General features: G+C 46.4%; 1 protein-coding gene across 2 annotated transcripts in view; it reads left to right on the forward strand.

The window, feature by feature from the left end:
* Nucleotides 1-207: 207 nt before the first annotated feature.
* The window catches only part of BAALC (BAALC binder of MAP3K1 and KLF4), a 97,871-nt gene continuing 74,458 nt past the window's right edge, over nucleotides 208-23,620 (forward strand). Inside the window, exon 1 of one of the 2 annotated variants that reach the window (XM_058275850.1) lies at nucleotides 208-480. In XM_058275850.1, coding sequence (XP_058131833.1) covers nucleotides 324-480 — 157 coding nt within the window. In that variant the 5' untranslated portion in view covers nucleotides 208-323. The remainder of the gene's footprint in view (nucleotides 481-23,620) is intronic. The other variant, XM_058275849.2, reaches the window with a different exon arrangement.

Raw genomic sequence — 23,620 nt, forward strand, 5'->3', positions numbered from 1 at the left:
AAGAGAATGACAGTGTACAAGAGGCGGGCAGGCCCGTGTCCCTAGCGGGACCCCCGCCCCGCCTCCCGGGGGTCTTGTACCGCGCCGGCAGGGAGGGCGCGGGCGAGGGGGCCTGCGAAAGCAGGTGGGGAAGGGGAGGGCCTTGGAGCGCGAGGGGAGGGGCGGGCGCGGCGGGAGCCGGCGCTGGACTGCGGCGCCGGCGGGCAGGCGGGCTCGGGGACGCGGTGCGGCCCCCGCCTCCCCGCCCGCGCGGCCTGCGCGGGGCTGAGCCGCCCACCGAGCCGTCAGCGCAGCGGCCGCGCGGCGCGCCCGCAGCGCCGAGGATGGGCTGCGGCGGGAGCCGGGCGGATGCCATCGAGCCCCGCTACTACGAGAGCTGGACCCGGGAGACCGAGTCCACCTGGCTCACCTACACCGACTCGGACGCGCCGCCCAGTGCCGCCGCCCCGGACAGCGGCGCCGAGGCGGGCCTGCACGCGGGTGAGTGAGCCCGGCTCCCGCCGCGCCGCGGAGGCCGGGGGCAGCGGTGCGCGGGGGAGCGAGGGGCGCGGGCGGCCGACGCATCCCACTGTCCGCGGAGAATTCGAGGGCGGTGGGGAGGGAGGAACAGAGGGAAAGGGAAGGGAAGAGACGGTACAGACAGACAGGATCTGCCTGCAGACGGACTGCAGGGTGCAGGAGCCAAGCCCAGGAATCAGGGTCAGCTGGGGTCCATTCCTTCCTGTGCGTGTTCAACGGCCAGAGGGTGGGTGGGGTGGGAGGACGGCCCACCTCGTGCGCAGGCCTGTCCCACAGCCCGGCCTCCCCCCAGCAACGCCCCCACACGCCGGGGTCACCTCCACCCTGCCTTGGTCCATCTCCCTGTCTGGCCACCTGTATCCAGCCGGGTCGCTTCATCCGCTGGCGACCAGGCCCCTCTTTCCTTCGACTCACAGACCGGGCTCTGGGCGAGGCTGGCTGGGAGGAGCCTTCCTTGCCGCTTGGTCTTTTCTCCTATTGCGAAGGAGCCTCCTCCAGGGCTTCAAACACCAGAATCCTAGTGCAGGGCAAAATAAATGCCCGCCCTCCCCGTCAGCAGCTCTGCACTTAAGCTTACTTTTCAAGCAGTTGTTTCAGAGTCATGGACTTCTCCCTACCCCCACGGAGTCTGGAAGCTTTATATGAAGCAGGGTATAAAACTGGACTATGACTGTGTCTTAAACACTCATACAGCCACAAATCAGGATAGCAGAAAAAGAAAAGAAAAAGCAGATACTGATAATTGTAGGGTAGAGATTAAAATAGGCTGACCTTTACTCATACACGTGTTGGTGTTATCAAAAGGGATAAAAACCTCACTTGGATATTGTCAAAAGCCAGATCAATCTTTGGATACAAATATTTTAACTATTTCCCAGCATCTTTATGTTCTTTCTATACCTGGCATTTTTGAATAATGAAATCTATTGAGAAATATTAAACAAGGTTAATTTGAAGCAGAATACATTTTAAGGAGGAGGAAAGAAATCTGAACTACTTTTAAACGATAAATAATCCTAAATCCATACCTCCTAATAAGAGAAGTCATCCTAATATTAGAAGTTGGTCTTTCCATCTTTTTAGGCTGGCTCCTTTTATTCACATGAACTTTGTGAATAAAGTTTTTATGAGAAACTTCAGTGAAAGCTGGGCAAGGCATAACACTGAACTTGTCTCTAATTTTCCTGACTCACAGTTGTAATCATAATGGTTGTTTTATGTTGCTGATGTTTTCAGCAAGTTTCCAAATGATGTGGTGGCTGAATTCAGTATGAGGATGAGGATAAGACACGAGCCCTCTAAAGGGACCTGGTAAAGTGGTAGGTGCGGCTAGTAATTCTCGAGGAGACATGGGACTTCTCAGCAGAGAGTCAAAGGCCAGAGCTGCACTCCAGGGATATAAGGTTAAACAGATCTAACATGAAAAAGAACAAGGACAGTCTCAGGGAATGGTTGCTTATGTGGGTGTGGGTACGTGTGTAAGGGTGTGAGAGAGAGTAAGGAATGGCTAAATATGTACAGATATGATCCTCAAGTCTTTTCCAACATTTAATCGTTTATTACCCCGCCATCCTGAGTCCTGTCCCATCCATCAGGAGATCTGGTTCCTGCAATTGGTGAGGCCAGGGCCAAGCACCCTCACTCACAGAACCCTGCCAATGGGACATCCTATCAGGCAGGGGGCCTGGACACCGGCATTATTCCTAGGAGGAGCTCAGCTGGTCCCAGGACAGCCCTATAATTGGCAAGACTCAGGTAGGCAGGATTCTTTCAATTCCCTAGAAAATTTCCACCCACCTCAGGGGAGGGGGCATTTCTGAAGATTAAGACTGAATTGAGGCTTCCCTTGGAGTGCATTGGCATTCCCAGGGGACTTTACAAGAGTGGCTTGATTCCTGTGGTTTTTCAGGCTGGGAACTAGTCATCTTTAGCAAGAGTGGGTCATCGGAAAAGCAACAACTCTCCTGGGTTTCAGCCATTCTGGGATATTAGCCAGGATTCTTTATTGCCGTCTACCTCTGGTTCCCACTCCCTCCTCTTGAATTCCCTCCCCGGCCGCAGGGGAGGAGGGGACAACGACCTATACAACACCTCACCTATACAACACCTCGTGGCTCAAAACGGCTGTGTTGTTCAGCATTCCAGTTTGTCTGGTGTTCCAGTTTGTCCGCTGTTCTAGTTTGTTCTGCTGCCAAAAGCAATATACCAGAAACATGTTGGCTTTAACATGGTAATCTATTCATTTACAAGTTTTTAAAAAAGATTTATTTATTTATTTATCCTCCCCCCTCCCCCCCCCCCCCCCCCCCGTTGTCTGTTCTCTGTGTCTGTTTGCTGTGTCCTCTTCTTTGTCTGCTTCTGTTGTCAGCAGCACGGGAATCTGTGTCTCTTTTTGTTGCGTCATCTTGTTGTGTCAGCTCTCCATGTGGGCGGCACCATTCCTGGGCAGGCTGCACTTTCTTTCGCACTGGGCAGCTCTCCTTACGGGGTGCACTCCTTGCGCCTGGGACTCCCCTACACGGGGGACGCCCCTGTGTGGCACGGCACTCCTTGCGTGCATCAGCACTGCACATCGGCCAGCTCCACACAGGTCGAGGAGGCCAGGGGTTTGAACCGCGGACCTCCTATGTGGTAGACGGACGCCCTAACCACTGGGCCAAGTCCACTTCCCATCATTTACAAGTTTTGAGGCTAAGAAAAATGTCCAAATCAAGGTATCATCAGGCAATGCTTTCCTCCTGAAGACTGGCTGCCAGTGATCCTGGACTCCTCCATCACATGGTAAGGCACATGGCAGCGACCGCTAGACTCTGCCTTCTTTCCAGATTTTGTTGCTTTCAGCTTCTTGCTTCAGTGGCTTTCTCTCTCTCTTTGAATTTTATTCTCTTATAAAGGACTCTTATAAATACCCATCCTGAATGAGATGGGCCACATCTTAAGATCCTATTCACCAAAAGATCCTAATTATATGGGTTCCCACCCCCCAGGAATGGATTAACTTTCAGAACATACTTTGTTGGGTCCGTCCAGCTTCAAACCCTCACATCCAGGGATGGGGAATCCCTCAGCTCCTTCAGAACTCTTACACCCAGTTCCCTTGGTCCTCAAGATTCCTTGCTTCCTGGGCCTCTGGTCAGAGTCAATCTCCTTTAGTGTCTGATTGAAGCTACTTCTCTCCTGGCCACCTCAACCGCAGGAACTTTGGGGGCAGGCAGTGGATCTTATTCATTTTCATATCTTCTGTGTTCAGCAAACTGTGGAGCACAGGCGTGGCATGTGGCTGGGGTTCAGGTTTTCTGAATGAGGGGGCATGCTGTCTAAACCTGCCCTTTATTTGAACTTGGTCTTTATTCCTGCCAGCTCCTCCTAGATTCCCTGCCTCTTTTCTCTTCTTTCAGTCCTTCCCGTTGACGTTTTCCCACTTGAATCAGTTTAACCAAGATTCTCCTGGTGCCTTTCTGATCCTACATTCTGTCTCTACCTGTACAGGAGAAAAGTTCCCTCCACCTTTACCCACCTCCATTGGAACACCAGATGCCATGTCTTCTGTAGGCCCCCCACACCTCTATGCCACAACCATGTCTACCCAAAAGCCCCCATTTTAGCACCTGTGCCTTGAAATCTCAATCCAGATTGAGGGTTTGGCACGTGACAGAGGTTCAATAAATATTCGTTGAATGAATTCTGCATTTTGCAAGATAAAGAGTGGGCATCCCACCCCACCCCACCCCAGTCCTGTAAAGGAAAGCATTTCTTGCCTCCTCCTCCTCCTCACTCCCAAGGGATACTGAGCCTCTGGTTCCTGTGTTTGGAGATCATATCCAGTAGCTGCAGAATTCAATTAAGGTTTTAGATTAGGCTACTATGTCGGTTAGAAATTAAGACTTAGCTGAAGCCACGGTATCTGATATCCATTGCTTCCCTGAGTCACTGAAGCATGTTTCTCTGTCACAGGAGGAAATTAAATTGGTCTGATATGATTTAGTCCTCATAAATCAGTTTGTAGAATTGATTTTTTACTTCTCTTGTCTGATGGGAGTCTCCCAAGGAGTCTTTGAGGTTCCCATGACCCAGCAGCCTCAGCCATTCCATACATAAATAAGTCCTAGCTTCACCTCTATTTAATCACAGGTCTCCCAGATTATATCCCTAAATGTCCCCTCCTCCCTACAATTGGACTGTTAACGTGTTTTTTTCCTTCTAATTACCTCAGGGAATAAAGCATTTCAAATTTCTCTGGTTTTTTTGTTTTTAAATTGGCTGTAATAAATGATTTAGTATATGGAAGGTTGCAGCAGTAGAGACTCACAGAAAAACGATGTCTCTAAATAAATTGGATAGATAAAATGAAGAGCGCTTAATATTACCATTAGCTAACATTCACTAGTTGTTTCCATCTGGTCATCCTTTTGGGGATTGGTTCCATAGTAAGAAAACATCCCTAGCTTTCCCCTGCCCCCTTCCCAAAACACAAGCCTCTTTGTTAAGGGGTATATTGCAAAATCACTACAAGAAACAGGTGGAAACAAACCTAGGCAAGTTGAGAAGGTCCAAGAAGTCTCAACGTGCTTGTGGTCTTTGCCTCCGGGGCAGAGTTATCACGTCTGGCCATGGACCTCGGCCATGGGCCCCCGGCCTCCCCTGGCACTTGGGCGAGCGCTGTGATAGCCCTGATCACATTGCATTGCCAGGGCTTGTTCCTGCCTCTGTCCCTCCAAAGAGCCTGTGCACTCATCCAGTTTGGGGACCACATTATTGACTTTTGTGCCCAGCATCCGCCACATGTTTGTTCAATGATTATAAAAATAAATGAAAATATCCTTTAGTGAAATGAGCCAGATACAAATGGACAAATATCATATGGTTCCACTTACATGAAATATCTAGAATAAGTGAATTCATAAGCACAGAAAGTAGATTCCAGGTTACCAGAGATTTAGGGAGAGGAAGGATGGGGAGTTATTACTTAATGGGTACAGAATTTCTGTTTGGGGCTGTTTTAGTAGTGGATGGTTGTGATGGCTGCCCACATTGTGAAAGTAATTAACACTACTGAATTGTACCCATAACAATGGTTACAATGGGAAATTTTTTGTTTTATATATGTTACCACCAAAAATTTTAAATGATGAATGAATAAATGGTTGTATGGCCTGGATATACAAATGAGGCTTAGTTTTTCTGTCTTGTAATCTCTTTCTGAGTCTTATCTTAGATTCTCTGACCTTAGACATCTGTCCTGGAACCTTGTCTTTGTAGGACACTAGATAAAGCTATTTCTTTTCTTTTTTTAAGATGTATTTTATTTATTAACCTCCCCCCCTTCGTTGTTTTACATTTACTGTCTACCGTCTGTGTCTGTTTGCCATGTGCTCTCTGTGTCTGCTCATCTTCTCTTTAGAGGCACTGAGAAACGAACCTGGGACCTCCCACGTAGAAGAGAGGTGCTCAATCACTTGAGCCACCTCAGCTCCCTGCTTTGTTGTATCTCTCATTGTCTCTCCTCTGTGTGTCTCCTTGTTGCACCATCTTGTTGTGACAGCTCCCCATCCCTGCCTGTCACACCAGCATGCTGTCTTGCTCATCTTCTCAAGGAGGTATCAGGAACTGAACCCAGGAACTCTCATGTGGTAGGCAGGAGCCTAGTCGCTTGAGCCACATCTGCTTCCCAAGTTATTTCAACTTAAACTGGGGATGAATTTAGGGTGACTCCTAATGCGGTATGGTCATGATTACATCCCAGAATCATTGCTTCCTGGTTTTTTCCCAGCAGGGGCCCGATAGGAGGAAGGCTGTTTTTTTCCTGGCTTTGGCTTTTTTCAGCCATCTCTCAGACTTGGGCCCCTGGGCACTGGGCTTTGCACCCTGAGGCGTGCAGCACCTTCCTGGTGATAAGGCCCTGCCGCCTGTGAGTGAAGTTGGGTGTCTGACCTTGCTATTCTTTGCCCATGTGCCTGGGTGTTCATCCCAGGAGCCTTTCCAGGTCAGGCCCGGGCCCTCTCACCGCTCCTAGCAGACCACGTGGCTTCCTGTTATAAAATCTGACCTGTCAGGATAACCACCCATTCCCCGGGCACTCGGAACGCCACCTTTGCTGCCATTTGAGAGACACTCAGTGGCTGCACCCTGAGCCCAAACTGTGATCTAGCCCTTTCTAGCTTAGCTACTAGCGGCATTCTCCTTCTCACAAGCTCCCCTCCCCCTCTCTCCACACCCCAGCCTCCCCCATCTCTCTGGGGATAAAACTCTTCTAGAAAAAAAAGTTTCCTGAGCACAAATACTGTGAAGGTTCAAAAATAATGAGGGAGTATTTCCATTGTCACTCCCTCATATACTTCCTTCTGAGATGGAGCCTATTTCCTTGCTATTCAGATTCACATAGCCTTTACTGAGCATCTACTATATGTGAGAATTTTTTTTTTACCTTAGTTCACCTAATCCTCTCAATAACCTCATAAAATATTGTCATCACCACTTTCTAGATGGGCAGACTGAGGTTCAGTGAGATGAAGAGATTGAGCAAAGTCACACAACTAGGAAGTGAAGAGTCTGGATCAGAATTCAGGTCTCTTATTTCTAAATCCAGGGCAATGTTCATTTTAATGTAACACCTAAGCACAAATTTAGTAGCTTCCCAACCCATCCCAGCTGCTTTTGGATTTTTTAAAAATAATAACCCCTTGGACTAGGAGTTTCCTGCCCTTTACCAAGGCTAAGGACGCTAGTCCTTGAGGGGACACCAGCAACTGCTGGCACTTCCTGTGCTAAGCGTCCTAGGCCATCTTAGAACAGGGCAACAGGAGGATTTCAGAAAAATACTTGCCTCGGAATGACCTGATGGGCTCATTAAAGAGGAAGTCTTTGGGCAGAATAATTTTTTGTCTGCTTGCAAATGTAATACATATTCCTTATGAAAGATCCAGAAAATAAAGAAAAGCACACAGAAGAAAATAACATGCCTGCCAACACTGGGGTTTCATACTCGAGATCGTTTATCTAGGTGTGTAAATACAGTGCATATTGCATCTTATGTGGGGAATAATGTTTAAAAGTTAGGGAGTTTGGGAAAAAAACCCTCAAATTGCTTGGCAGCTCAAAGGCCAAGAAGAAGTAAGTTTTGCACGTTGTGTTTAGGAAAATATTTGGAGGTAGTGGAGGCCAGCGTCTGTTTGAATGGAGGAAGAGCAAAGGGGTATGCAAGCTGCTCCTAGTCTTGCCCTTGACAGCTTGTTGGTCTTAGGGAGAGGGATCTTTTAAAAACATTTGTTGGGTCCTGTCACTCTCCTGCTTGAGATCCTCTGATAACTTCTGTTTCAGTGTCCTGTGGCTGCCGTAACAATACCACACACTGGATGGCTTAAACAACAGAAATTTAATCCCCCACCGTTCTGAAGAAGACGAGAACTGTGCTTTTTTCTAGCTTCTGACGTGGCTGGCAGTCCTGGCGTTTCATGGCTTATAGCTGCATAACTCGAGCCTGTCCCTCCATTTTCATTGTCCTCCCCATTGTTATTGGAGTTTGTCTAGGTTCCTGACTAAACTGCAAGAAATGAATTTCAAGAGCAAGCCACGTTGATTAGGCCAGTTAATTTATTAAGGTAGGGAGGGAAGGGAGGCGGACTTTGGCCCAGTGGTTGGGGCGTCCGTCTACCATGTGGGAGGTCCGCGGTTCAAACCCCGGGCCTCCTTGACCCGTGTGGAGCTGGCCATGCGCAGCGCTGATGCGCGCAAGGAGTGCCGTGCCACGCAAGGGTGTCCCCCGCGTGGGGGAGCCCCACGCGCAAGGAGTGCGCCCGTGAGGAGAGCCGCCCAGCGTGAAAGAAAGTGCAGCCTGCCCAGGAATGGCGCCGCCCACACTTCCCGTGCTGCTGAGGACAACAGAAGCGGACAAAGAAACAAGACGCAGCAAATAGACACCAAGAACAGACAACCAGGGGAGGGGGGGGAATTAAATAAATAAATAAATCTTTAAAAAAAAAAAAAAAAAAAAAAAAGGTAGGGAGGGAAGAGAAGTGGGAGAAAATAACAGATCATGGGTCCCAGAGAGAGAGGAAGGGGCTAGAGAGTGATGAAGTGGGCCAATTTACAGATTACAATTCCCCATTATAGATTATAAATCCCCAGGTTTACTAGCGTGTTGATCCAGGTAGGACCGAAGAAGGCTAGAACAGGCACGAACAGCGCCAGTTCGCTTTCCTGCTTGCTTTTTAAGCCAATAATTATTCTGTCCCTTTGCTCATGACAGGGGAGGAGTTCCAGCTGTTGGCTGTTTTGATTGATTAGCCCACCCCTCAATGCCCTGGGAGGGCCCAGTGATAAGGCCCCTGGAAAATACCTGGGGCTTCCCCTGCCTTCCAGAGGAAATCGCATATCTCGAGGGTCTTGCAGGAGCCTGGGGGTGTCGATGTCCACGTGGACTTTCTGCCAGGTTCCAGATCTGTCTGTTGATTCCCTATCTAGCCTGCTTCACCATGTCTGCCTTTTCTCTTCTCATAAGCACACCGGTCATATTGGATTAAGAGCCCCCTCCAGAACCACCTCAACTTTAATCACTTCTGCAACAACCCTATTCCAAATAAGTCAAATTCTGGGGGGCTTAGAACTTGAACATGTCTTTTTTTGGGATCACGATTAGACGCACAGCAGCCTCCTCCTAGATGGCCTTCAGGGGCCTGAATGTCCTGGTGCCTGCTGCTTTCTTTCTTTCTGATTCAGCGTGTTCCAGCCAGCCTGACTTCCTGTGTGTCCTTTGAATGCCCCAGGCCCTAGCCTGCCGCCAGGCCTTCTCACTCGCTGGAAAGTGATCTCCTGCGCCTCCCTTTCCCCATGACCCCGCATCACCCTTCAGCTTCAGTTCACCTCCTCGGAGAGGTCTGGTGCTTTCCTTCCTCACTCTGGCCACAGCCTATCATTGTCTTGCTAATTTATTATTTCCTGACTTCCTCGCTCCCTGAGCTCAAGGGCTTTGACTGTCTCACCCTCCGCTGCCATCCCAGTGCTTAGCCTGCACAGATTAGGCACCGTGAATAGTTGCTGAATGAACGGAAACTTTTGTATCAGTGAGCAATCCTGTTTGACTGCCTAGAACAGAAATCAGACTAATGGCGACTTCCGAAGTAGAGGGTTTATTTTTTGCGCTGGAGAAGAAGGCCTGAGGCGGACGGGCATGCTGCTGAGGACCTGGGCGTCTCTGAGTTTATTGTTCTTCCTCACCCACAGTGTGTGGATTTCATCTTGTGGTCGCAAGATGCTGCACTATTTCATTTCAGATAGTAAGAAGGGGAAAGGACAGAAAGGGCATTCTACCTGAGTCTATGCCTTTTTATTTGTGAAACAATAGCCTCCCAGTCAGTTTTGCTTGGGTCTCATTGGCCAGAACCGAGTTACATGGCCATCCCTGGCTGCGAAGGAGTCTGGGAAGTCAACATTTTTAGCTGGGCACTTGCCATCCTAAAGGTGTTGGGGTTCTTTTGATAAAGGACAGAGAGAGTAGCTATTGGGGAGGCAGCCAGCAGGGTGGCTATGGTTGGAGAGGAGAGATTAGCAGGAAGAAGGAAAGGACCTGGGTAGGTGAGGGGTCAAGAAGGTCTGCTAGAAACCAAGGCAACATGATACCTAATATTAAGATTTTTCTATAATAATAATAGTAATTTGTATTAAATATTTCCATCTATAATAATAATAATTGTGTCTTAAATATTTCCATCTGAGTTCATAAAGGTCAGTAGGTGCAGGAAAACCCACATATGCTAATATTGAACTAATTTTTAAAATAAATGCAACAACTTCCTAAACATAAACTAATCTTTCAGAATGGTCTTTTGATACCAGACTGCTGTGTACATGAGATGCTTGGGGGATGTTCTTTGTTTTCTGCTTCATTTTTCTGTGAGATGAATGCCAGCTGGAGACTGATGTGCCCACTGATATTCTGTGGCACAAATGCCCAATTAGTGAGAAACTTTGCGGAGGTTCGCCTTGTGGGGTCTCACCAGGGGCTTCCGCCGGAGAAGCAGCAGACAGCCAATTGGCCAGTTGGAAGAGTTTCCTGTGGAAGTTCAAAAACAATTACCCAGCTATTGTCTCTAGGGCCTGTAGACTTTAGGGTATGAGGAAACCAAAAGGATTTGTAGAAAATAGCAGGGCTGTTTGGGAAACTGGTCGCCATAACAACAGGCCATGGCATCCGGTACAAAAGAAGCAGCCGTGCACCCTTCCTAAGAGCAACAATTCAGGTTTAAGCATCTTGATCAATGACAGACATGTTTGGAATCTAACCCTCATTAAATGTTCACTATTCAAGCACTGCCTTCATAGCAGCCAGGATCAGACTGGTTTGCTGGGGTGACAAATGACGTGTGTGCCAGCACGAATGCACACAACCACTGGCCTCATAAGTGTGGCTTCTGTGATAATGTGCCCAGAGTGTGCCGGGCATCACACATTTATTTCCTAATTCTGTTATGCCCATTTTACAGATGGGCATTGTTACCCGATTTTGTCTAGGTTCTTGACTAAACTGCAAGAAATGAATTTCAAGAGCAAGCCACATTGATCAGGCCAGTAATTTATTAAGGTTGGGAGGGAAGAGAAATGGGAGAAAATAACTGATCATGGGTCCCAGGTAGAGAGGAAGGGGCTGAAGAATGATAGAGAGGGCTGATGTATAGAATACAGTTCCCTATTATAAATCCCCAGGTTTACTTATGTACTGATACAGGCGGGGGCGAAGAAGGCCAGAATAGGGCATGAACATGCATTGGGGCAGGCACCCGGACAGGGCGAAGGCCAAGAGAGAGCGAAAGGCCTTTGCACTTGCTTTTTAAACCATTAATTAATATCCCCCTTGCTAATGACACAGGAGGAATCCCAGCTGTTTGCTATTTTGATTGATTACCCCACCTTCCAATCCCTGGAAGCCCCAAAGATAAGGTCCCTGGAGAATATCTGGGGCTTCTCCTGGCTTCGGGAGGAAATCTCTTTCTGAATGGGATTTCTCGTGAGGGTCTTCCAGCAGCCAGCTTGGGTGTACTGAAAGACACGTGGACTTCTTGCCAGCTTCCAGATCCATCTATTGATTCCCTATCTAGCCTACTTCAGGCATGTCAGAGAGGCGAAGCAACTTGTCTGAGGGCACACAGGCCGTGAGTGGCAGATGGGATCTGGAAGCCAGGCCTCTCTCATTCTACGCTGTGGTCTTTCCTCTGTGCCAGCCGCTGGCTGATCGCCAGCACCACTCCTCGTTGCCTCTCACCCAGCACCTGCAGCGGCTTTCCGACTGGTCTCCCTACCGCAGTCTCTCACGCTCCAATCCCCTTTACACTATTACCAGTTGAATATTCCTGAAACATGGCTGGGATCATTATCGTGTTCCTCTGCTCAAAAGCCTTTTGTGATTTCCCATTGCTCGTTGAACGCACATGTCCTTCTCCCCAGCTTCATCTCCCTCCAGCTCCCTGCAGGGCCTCTCCGCTCGGCCTGACGCAGGGCCTGTGTCCTTAACCTGAAGTGCCTCCTCCACTGTCCATCGCCACCTCTCAGAGCCCGTCGGCTCCTGTGCTTCCAGCTCAGTCATGTCTTCCCCTTAGCACACACATTTTAGGACCTTAATCTGTGTCTGAATTGTCTTTATGGCCATGACTCAACTCTGCCGTCGCACTGTATACTCTTAAGGACAGTGTTGGGAAATGCTCTGAGGTGGGCTTTTCTTGAAGCGCACTCCAAGGAACACCTGTGAGGGGGGAGGGACGCAGGGCTCAGCAGAGGGAGAAGTGGAAAGGCTGTCGCAACAGGGGCTTCAGCTGACCCGCAGGGAGCTCTGGAGCTGGGTCGGCCCTTCAGTGGTGACCCTGGTGAGTTGCCCAGGCCAGGCCTTTTACTCCACGTCGACCAGTCAGTAGGTTCAGCCCCACCCTTCCCCCAGCAAGAGGAAGTGACCTTGGCTTGGGCAGCTTTCTTCCACACAGGGCAATTCTCAGAGGCCCTCAGCCGCGAGCCTTCACCAGCCGGGTGTCCTGGCACCTGGGAGATCCCGGGCCTCAGTCCTGGAGAGACCTGGGTGGGGCACCATGGCGCCCTCTACAGGCAGGAACCAGAAGCACCTTATTCTTCTTTCTGCTTCCCTCCTGGCTGCATCTGGGAACCGAAAAAGAAAGGCTCCACCCTTGGGGCTTTTGATATGGTAGGATGGCACAGGGCCAGGAAATGCACAGTTCTTCCCTAGGTTATGCAGAGTCAATTTCTGTAAGTCTGGGCTGCGGCCTGAGAGTCTGCATCTCTGATCACCTCCCAGGCAATGTTGATGCTGCCAGTCCGTAGACCACTCCGAGAGAAGGGAGGTCATAGACTGGCAAACTTTTCTGCAAAGGGCCTGATAGGAAATACTTCAGTCCTTGCCGGCCATGTGATCTATGCTGCAACTACTCAACTCTCCTGTTTTAGCAACAAAGCAGCCAGGGACAATACATGAATGACTGACCCTTTTGGTATGCCAATAAAACTCTATTTATCAAATTGGTGTGGGCCAGGTTTGGGCCATCCTTTGCCCACCCCTGTGCTAGGTGATTCCGAGGCAAAGCCAGGCTTAAGGGCCGCTGTCTTTTGCACACACACCCTCCCCGCCACAGTGTGAAAGAGACAAAGAAACAGAGCTCTGCGGAGTTATTAGCTCCAGACTTCAACCCAGTTCTAAATGTTCTACCACATACCGAGTACCTAAACAATGTTTGTGGCATGAACAAAGAATGAATAAATGGGATTACACTGATTTCTCACTTTAAAGGCAGTTGTTAAAGGTCATTAAAATATCCCTGGTACCATTAAGTCATTAAGGTATCAGATATTTTGCGAATTTATGCAAACCGGCTCTTGAGTCCTGGGGTTTGGGAAGAAAACACTACTAGGGCCCCACCCAGAGTAAGGTAGGGGGTGCCTGAAGATTAATTTCATCCACTTCCCTGTTCTCTCAAGAGCTCTCCCTGCCCTGGACTCCCAGGAACGTGGGGACCTTTCTGCCCCTTGGGTAGAGGTCAGTGTTCATTCGGGGACTGGCTCCTTCTCACGGCTGACCCTGATTCAGGTAGCGCTTCTAAGGGTGTGGAGTGCTGCTGCCAGGAAGTGTGAGAAATGTTCATCCCCCTGTGTCTCACTGGGCTTCACTCACCTTTCCTTAACTCCCCATTACTGCTGCAGGCTGTAACGACAGGCTTGGGGGTTTTGAAAAGTCACTGCACGTCTGGTTGGTTGTGAGTCTGGGCAACTGATGAATGGGTTCCTGTTAGGATGTTTACTTTTCTGAATCAGGTGTTCCTCTGTAGAAGCAGGGGGCTTCTAGCCATTACATAAGACTTCATAAAACTTCTTAGAGAAAAGGCATCATTTAAATAGCTACTAGAAATGTTAACTAAGGGATGCCGAGGGAGTGTGCCCCATGCCCTTTAGCGTTATATTTTTTTCTTTTGCACATGAATTTAAAATTCAAATGCTGAATGTTCTTGGAACCACAAAATCAAATAGCCGTAAGGAAAACATCAGTGGGAAATGGAGCACAGTTTATATGGGAAGGTAATTTAAACACATACACACATGCACACATATACACACACACCAAGGATTATACCTTCAACGGAGCCTTAGTCTTCCTAGCAGACACTGTCTGGTTGTTATTGCTCATAATACTTCTGGAACCTATTCATTATAACCTCAGGCATGTTAATTTTTTTGTCCTAAAGATTTATTTAATTTATTTATCTCACCTCCCCTCGTTGTTTGCACTCGCTGTGTGCTGTCTGTGTCCAGTTTATTCGCCGTGTGTTCTTTGTGTCTGCACAGTCTCTTTAGGAGGCATCAGGAATTGAACCTGGGAACTCCCATGTGGGAGAGAGGCACTCAATCGCTTGAGCCCTGTCCACTCCCTGCTTTGTTGTCTTTCTCATTGTGTTTCCTCTTTGTGTATCTTTGTTCCATCATCTTGTTGCGTCAGCTTGCCATGCCATCCTGTTGTGCCAGCTTGCTGTCTTGCTTGTCTTCTCCAGGAGGCACTGGGAACCAAACCTGGGACCTTCCATGTGGTAGGTGGGAGCTCAATCACTTGAGCCACATCAGCTTCCCAATTTTTTTTTTAACATTAAAGTTCAAACATATAAAAAGTTTCAGAGTTTCAAATACACATATATTTTTCAAATATATGTATATGTATATATATATAGAGAGAGAGAGTATAGTATAGTGGACCCCCATGTACCCAATTTCAACACTTACCAACACATGGCAAATCTTGTTTCACATATATTGCCATTCCCTTCACCAGTTGGATTATTTTGAAACAAATTCAGAAGTAATGTAACTTCATCCACAAACACTTTAGTATGGCCCCCTAAAAGATAAGGACTCTTTTTAAAAGATGAGATTGAGCCATATGAAATGGGCATTATTGTGAGTTACAAATGGTATATGGGAACAGGTTCAGCTCAGTGGTTGAATGCCTGCTTCCCATGTACAAGAGCTCAGGTTCAATTCCCATTACTGCCTTAAAAATATATACACATATGTAAATATTTCTATGGTTTAATAGCAGTTTTATGTACTTCAAGTTAATATATAACCTCAATACTACATTCACAACTAAAAATTAGTGGTAATTCCTTATTATAACCAAATATCTAATCAGTGTTTAAATTTCGCCAATGGCCTCACAAATGTTTTCTCTACAATTGGTTTATTTGAATCAGGATCCAACCATTGTCTACACTTTATATTTGGTTGATATATATATTTGTAAAGATTTATTTATTTATTTATCCTCCCTCCCTCCATTGTCTGCTCTCTGGGTCCATTTGCTGTGCGCTCTTCTGTGTCTGTTTGTATTCTCATTAGGTGGTTCTGGGAACTGATCCTGGGACCTTCCAGAGTGGGAGAAAGGTGATCATTCTCTTGTGCCACCTCAGCTCCCTGGTCTGCTGTGTCTCTTATTATCTCTTCTCTCTGTCTCTTTTTGTTACATCATCCTGCTGCGCTGGCTATCCGCGTGGGCCAGCACTCCTGCGCAGGCCAGCACTCCTGCTCAGGCCAGCACTCCACTTGGGCCAGCTCCCCACACGGGCCAACTTGCCCTCACCAGGAAGCCCTGTGCATCAACCCCTGGATCTCCTGTATGGTAGATGGGAGCCCAGTTGCTTGAGCCACATCCGCTTCCCTGGTTGATACTTTTTGTGTTCCTTTCCATATTTAGGTTCCCCACTCTCCCCTTTGGCCCCCTTCAATTTATGTGTTGAAGAAACTGGAGTGTTTGTCCTGTAGAGTTTTCTATTTGGGGAGATTTATTTATTTCTCTGCCTCGCTTTCCAGATCCTTAGCCATCTGCCCTGAGACTTCTGTCCCTTCTAGTCCACATTCTTGAGTGCTCGTATTTCCTAAGCCTGCCCTTTCCTTCCCTTCTCTATGTCTTTGGTCCCACTGATTCCTCAGATGGAACATTCTACCTTCACCTTTCAAAAACTTACTCAGTGTACAAATCTAACCCCCAAACTCTCCCCCTCCAAACTACAAACCCTTCCTAGGTTCTCCCCAAGTAGAACTAATCTCTATATTCCCATTTATCTTTTTTCCTTTTTACCATGTATCACCCTTGCTGTTATGGTCACTTTGTTATGTGTGCACAGGTCTGCCCTTCCAAGAGATGGAGGGCTCTTTGGGGGCAGAAATTGTGTCTTGTTCATTGTCTGCACTAATGCCTTGCACTAAAAAGGAGCTTCGTTAACACTTTTTGAGATTGACAAGATACTTACTTCATGACAAGTATGTAACAAGACACATACTTACTTCGTTATTCCATCTTGCATGTGAAGAATATGATAGGCAGTTGCCTGGCTGCAAAGCTGTGACATTTCTCCACCGACGTTTAGCTGTGTGGATACATGGCTACCTAGCTGCAGGATCCACATAACCAACTTCACTTGATGACCATATAACCACATAATTGTGTGGTTGCTTAGCTGTGTAAGAAACATTCTGAGGCTGGTCATGTTCTCCATAGAGCCACTATTAGCATTTTAGCCTTATGCATTGCTAAACATTAAGCATGCCTTCTTCACCCTGCCACCAAATGGCAGTATGGCATCTTTGTCATCATGACAACCCCCAAAATGCCCCTCTTCCTACCTTTCCAAATCTCACATCCTTAGAGTCCCTAGATCCATTTTTGGAATTTGGAAGGGACACTGGTAAGGAGATTCTCCCATAGCCAGCATGTTTGGTAGAAGGAGATAATGCTTTTATTGTTTTTGTGAAAGACCTGATTTTATTAAAAGAAAAAAAAAATCCCCCAACTGCTTAAATAAGTTTATTTGAATGCATCTCTGTGTTGTTGGATTTGTTCAAATCCAATTAACACATTAACCATGAACAAAGTACGCAGTCCTCTTTGAAGGCCTCGTAATGATTCTCTTAAAAGAAAAGTTCAGGGAAGTGGATATGGCTCAAGCAATTGGGATCCCGTCTACCATAGAGGAGGCCCAAGGCTTGATGCCCAGGGCTTCCTGGTGAAGGCAAGCTGGCCCATGTGGCAAGGTGGTTCACGTGGCGTGCTGGCCTGCGCGGAGTACTGCCGTGGGCAGGAGTGCTGCCCACACAAAGAGCTGGTGCAGCAAGGTGACACAACAAAAAGAGACACAGAGGAGAGACAATAAGAAACACAGCAGATCAGGGAGCTGAGGTGGCGCAAGAGAATGATTGCCTCTCTTCCACTTTGGAAGGTCTCAGGATCGGTTCTCAGAGCCGCCTAATGAGAATACAAGCAGACACAGAAAGCAGACAATGGGGGTTGGAAGATGGGTGGGGGGATAAATAAATAACTCTTAAAGAAAAAAAACCAAGATGCCAGAACAAATGTAACTCCATGGGTGAGCACCTGCTTCCCATGTACAGGGTCTCAGGTTCAATCCCTGATACCACCTTTAAAAAATTAAAATTAAAAAAAAAAAACAAGATACCATTTCATAGCCATCATACTGGCAACAGCAACAGACAACAATAAAAAAAGAAAAGTGCAGATCATGTGTTAAACATTTTCTTTTAAATAAATGAGTTTTCTTTTTTATTTCTGAAAAAAGAAATGAAAGAACAGCCTACTTGGAGAGCAGGTGTAGCTCAGTGGTTGAGTGCCTGCTTTCCATGCATGAGGTCCTGGGTTCAATCCCTGGAACCTCCTTAAAAAAAAGCGTGCCTTTGTTTATAAAGCTATATACAACTGTTTGCTTATTTTTAGGAGGTACAGGGATAAAACCTGGAACCACATACATGGGAACTACATCCGCTCTAGGTAGCACTAACTTTTTTTTTTTAACTGGAGGATTATCTGCAATATCCAAAGTGATTTACCTTTCCACAGTCATAAGACATATTCGGATGTTTTAGTTGAAACGGACTCTGAAAATATATCTCTTCCACGTGAATTCAAATGACTGGTTCACGAGACAAATCCAGAATCTAATATGAGAAAGAGCGGTAACTGGGGTGAAACGTAATGCTTTGCCTTCATGAATCAGATGAGTCCATTATTATACTCCAAACAGTGCCATGGATATTTATTTAGTTACCCAAGTTTTAATTTTCTTTGATGTAGGTTTTGATGTTGGGATGCTTTAGGAGTAGACGTTGACAGGCTCTAGAGACTGAGAGAGACCAAATACTGATGTTCTCCTGATTAGGAACATGACCTTACCTTTTGGGCAGGAAGGACAGGTGGGAGGGTGGTGGGAGGGAGGAAGGATTTACCTGACTGTTTTTATGGAGACCTTACCAAGTGCTAGACATAGTCCTGGGCACTCGAAATAGATGGTGAAGAAAGCCCCGTGGCGCTTACGATCTAGAGCAGGGCTGTTCTAGGGTTCTTTCTTTGAAGATTGACTCTAAAGCCGTTGCCTCTAAGTGTGGCTATGGAGCACTTGAAATAGGGCCAGTGCAGCTGAGGAACTGAATTTAAAATGACATTTAATGTTAGGTCATTTAAATTTAAATAGCCACATGTAGCCAGTGGGTACCCCATTGGACAGTGCAGATAGAAGAAGAGATAGATAACTGATTCACACATCAATTAATTACAGTTGTTGTAAATGCTGTGGAAGAGAAGGTCAGATACTATGGCAAAATAAACCTAGGAAATGTAATGAAATCTAAGGGCCGGCCAAGACTTCCCTGTGATATTGACATTATGCTGAAAACTGAAGAATGCTTGGAGTTCACACCGTTGCAGCTGGTAAGGGAAATGTTTCTATCATAAGGAACAGCATGTGCCACAACCTTGGGGCAGGAAGAACTGGACACTCTCCAGATACTGAAGATCTGTGCCCAGAGCTGTGTGAAGATCTGAATGTGACTGGAGCAACATGAAAGCAGGGAGTGAGAAGGGCAGGCCTGGGGCGTGGGCAGGGCTCTGTCCTGCTAGATTCAGTAGGCCTTGTTTATTTTTAAAGATTTATTTATTCCCCCACCCTCCCCCATTGTCTGCTTTCTGTGTCCATTCCCTGTGGTTCTTCTGTGTCTGCTTGTCTTCTCTTTAGGCTGCACCAGGAACGAATCCTGGGACCTTCTGGAGTGGGAGAGAGGTGCTCAGTCTCTTGCTCAACCTCAGCTCCCTGCTGTGCTGCATCTCTTATTGTCTCCCTTCTGTGTCTCTTTTTGTTGCATCATCTTGCCGTGCCAGCTCTCTGCTCAGGCCAGCACTCCTGCACGGGCCAGCACTCCACATGGGCCAGCACTACACGCTAGCCAGCACCCCACTCAGGCAGGCTCGCCTTTGCCAGGAGGCCCTGAAAATTGAACCCTGGACCTCCTACACAGTGAGCAGAAGCCCAATCACTTGAGCCATATCCTCTCCCCGCCACCCCAGGTAGGGCCTGTTAAGGAGCTTGGACTTTATCTTAACCATAATGAGAAGCCACTCATGGTTTTGTGCAGGAAAGTAATTTGATCCAATTACATTTTTTAAAGTTTTTTTTTTCCACATTTTTCAAAGTTACATATATATATATATATTTTTTTTTTTAATTAATTTTTAGGAGGTACTGAGGATTGAGCCTGGGACCTCATACATAGGAAGCAGGTGCTTAACCACTGAGCTACATCCATTCCCACTAAGTACACAGTTTAGAGTCAAATATTTCTATGAGGATCTGTAGCAGTTTGATGTGGTTATGAATTCCAAAAATAGATACTGGATTATGTTTGTAATCTGATCTGTACGTGGACATGATTGTGTTATGATTAGGGTGCTGAGTCCCTACCCCTTGGTGGGTGAGGACTCACAGATAAAAGGCATGGGAAAGAACAGAGTTGGGGGTTCTTAATGTTGGAGTTTTGATGTTGGAGTTTGATGCTGAAGCTTTAAGCAGGAGCCCGGGGGAGAGAGACAGAGCCGTTCACCTGATAGTCTACATCTGACCTTGTGGAGAAAACAGGAGCTGAGCCCAGAGGAACCCAGGAAGCCTGAACCCTCACAGATGTCGGCAGCCATCTTGCTCCAACATGTGAAAATAGACTTTGGTGAGGGAAGGAACTTATGCTTTATGGCCTGCTATCTGTAAGCACCTACCCCAAATAAATACCCTTTTAAAAAACCAACCAATTTCTGGTATTTTGTATCAGCATCCTTTTGGTTAACTAATATAGGACCTTTATGAAAATCAGTCCCCGGTTTTTCAGTTCCATGGAGGAAACTACTTTTCAACTCTTTAAGCTGATTCTTTTGGCATTTACTTCCCATGTCTCTAAATAATATGCAAGTTTTGCTCTTTCTTGATTTTCCAGTTTTAGGGCAGATCTATTGATCACCCTCACATTTGCCTCTTTCATCTCTTCCCCCACCACTCACACACCTAACTTTCTGTTCCCCCCACCACTATAGTTGTAGCATAATTCGGTTGGATCAGTGTTCATTGTATTATTATGACTTTCTAAGCACTATTCACAGCTGAAGCATGTAATATCCTATGATTAATTTTCCTCTCACACATAGTATTTTATATTTGCTGTATTATAATTACCTTTTTTTTCTTTCCATTTTGAACGTATCACCACTTTCACACCATGCTCTCCTCCAGTTAGGTCAATTTCCTTTCAACATGTGGGAGAACATTAGAAATAGTTTCAATTTTTATCTTTTTGAAAAAATCTCCCTTGGACCTTTCTGACCTGTCCCAATCCAAGCTAGTTGCTCTTCTAGTTGACGATACAGCTCCTTGGTTTGGGATCTTTCTTTGTCATTATCCTGAGAATTCCCTCGGCCTCTCTCTTGTTCTGAATTGTTTCCACATTTCCTGGATTCTGGGTCTTCCTCTTTCTTGGTTTGTTCCCTTGTTTGGCTGAAAATATCCTCAAGTAGCTTCTCAGGTGGGAGGTAACATTTTTGAGACTTAGCATTACAATATGTCTTTATGCCTTCCTTGCTTAATTGATAGTTTGTCAGAATGTCAAATTCTAGAATGGAAATCATTTCTCTTAGAGATTAAAAAAATTTTTTTAGAAGGTACTGGGGGAAGTGACTGTGGCTCAAGCAACTGAGCTCCCATTTACCATATGGAGGATCTGGATTCGATCTCCAGACCTCCTGGTAAAAAAAAAGAAAAAAGGCATCCCAGACCTGCGCCAAGAGGTCCAGGCCCCCGGTGCACCAAAAAGATGATGATACAACCAGATAGAAGAGGAAGGAAAAAAAAAAAAAAGAAGGTACTGGATGAAACAAACCCTGGGCCTCATACATGGGAAGTAGGCACTCAACCCCTGAGCAACATCCACTCCCAATAAGAATTGTTTTTTTCATTTGTTTGTTCGTTTTTGTTTGCTTTTAGGAGGTACCAGGAATCGAAGCTGGGACCTTGTACATGGGAACCAGGTACTCAGCCACTTGAGCTATATCTGCTCCTCTTCTTAGAGTTTTTTTAAAAATATATTTTAAATTTATTTATTTATTTTTAAGATTTATTTATTTATTTCTCCCCCTCCTCCCCCGTCTGTTCTCTGTGTCTTCCCTCTTTGTCTGTTCTCTGTGTCTATTTGCTGCGTCGTCTTCTTTGTCCGCTTCTGTTGTTGTCAGCGGCACGGAAATCTGTGTTTCTTTTTGTTGTGTCATCTTGTTGTCAGCTCTCTGTGTCTACGGCACCATTCCTGGGCAGGTTGCACTTTCTTTCGTGCTGGGCGGCTCTCCTTACGGGGCACTCCTTGCGCGTGGGACTCCCCTACGCGGGGGACACCCCTGCGTGGCGCGGCACTCCTTGCGCGCATCAGCACTGCGCATGGGCCAGCTCCACATGGGTCAAGGAGGCCCGGGGTTTGAACCGCGGACCTCCCATGTGGTAGACAGACGCCCTAACCATTGGGCCAAGTCTGCTTCCTTAAATTTATTTTTAAAAGATACATAGATGACACAAAATGTTACATTAAACAATATAGGAGATTCCCATATGGCCCACTCCCTACATCCCCTACTTTCCCCACATCAACAACTTCTTTCATTGATGTGGTACATTAATTGCATTTGATGAATACATTTTGGAGCACTGCTACACAGCATGGATTATAGTTTACATTGTAGTTTACACTCTCTCCCAAACAATTCTTTAGCTTATGGCAGGATATATAATATCCCTGCAGTGTCATTCAGGACAACTCCAAGTCCTGAAAATGCCCCCATATTACACTTCTTTTTCCTTCTTCCTGCCTTCAGCAACTCCAGTAGTCATTGTCTCCAATCAATGATATAATTTCTTCCATTGCTAGAATCACAGTAAGTCTAGAGTAGAATACCAGTAAGTCGAATCTAGTCCATATTTTATTCCCCAGTCCTGAGGATTCTGGGATGGTAATGCCCACTCCACCTCTTAATTGAGAGGGGGCTTTGATCCCACATGGCTGATGGACAGACTGTCCTGCTTCCAGCTATAGACTCCCTTGGTTCCTTGGTGTGGTGGTTGTCCATCGTCACCTCCTTGTTAGTTGTCCTGGGTGAGTCCAACAAACTGGAGAATAGGTGTTGTAACTCAGCTGAGGCTCAGGGCCCAGCTGGCACACAGACAGCCCAGAGATTCAAGTCTCCTGGACATATACCCACCAACCCAGAGCCAACCACAGGTTCAATAAAAGGAACAGAAGAGGCTTGTGTAGAGAAGTCACATCTGACTTCTTAGAGCTTTGAAGGAACTGTTCTGTGCTTCTATACCCCAGTGTTGCTGTTGAGAAGTCTGATGTCATTCTGCTTCTTGATCTTTTGTATGAAATGTGACCTCTACACACACACACACACACTCTCTCTCTCTGCCCAGCTGTCAACCTTTTTTTATGTGGAACCTAATAACCTTCAATTATGAAACATTTTCTCAAGTTACTGAGAGATCTCCTCAATATTATCTTCCAGTCATTCTGTTGAATTTTTCATCTTTCCTTTTTTATTTTTAATTTCTAAGAATTGTCTTTTTGTTCTCTGAATGTTTCTTTATATATCATCCCATTCTCATTTTTTCCAATGTATTCTCTCTATTTGATGTGATATTAATTAAGTTTTTCTCCCCCTGTATAGTCTTGGTTTCTTCAAGTTTTTTCCCCCATTTGCTTTGATGTTGGTCTCTCATTTTGGCAGCTTTCCTCAAATGTCTGGTGGCCTTTGGCTACTTGCTTATTTAAGAGAGGGCACTAAGATGTTGGGTGGAAGCTCAGTACACAAGGGTGGGACTTGATGCCCGTGATCCTGGCACAGTAATCTGCCTGGGCCATTCTTCTGAGGAACTCTTGTTGTCTATACTTTCAGTTTTTTAGGGGCAGGGGTGATCTGATTCCATTGAGCAGATTCTTCCAGTGTCCTATTCCTGTCTCAGTGGGGGAAAGTGATTGTGTCCCAGTGCTCCCTATTTTCAGTACAACAGCCCTGACCTCAGTTATTCTAGGTGATCCTCAGTCTGAGACTTTCACTATAAAATAAAACTACAACTTCTTTCGGGGAAGAGGAGTCACTCAGATCTGCCGTGTGTTAGGAAAAGTATCTTGGGTGGGGAGAGGTGGTGTTCCTGCGATTTTCCATAACTCCCTTCTGTCCACTTCCAAAAGTTTCCAGTGC

This window comes from Dasypus novemcinctus, chromosome 14, assembly GCF_030445035.2.
Source record: "Dasypus novemcinctus isolate mDasNov1 chromosome 14, mDasNov1.1.hap2, whole genome shotgun sequence".
NCBI lineage: Eukaryota > Metazoa > Chordata > Mammalia > Cingulata > Dasypodidae > Dasypus > Dasypus novemcinctus.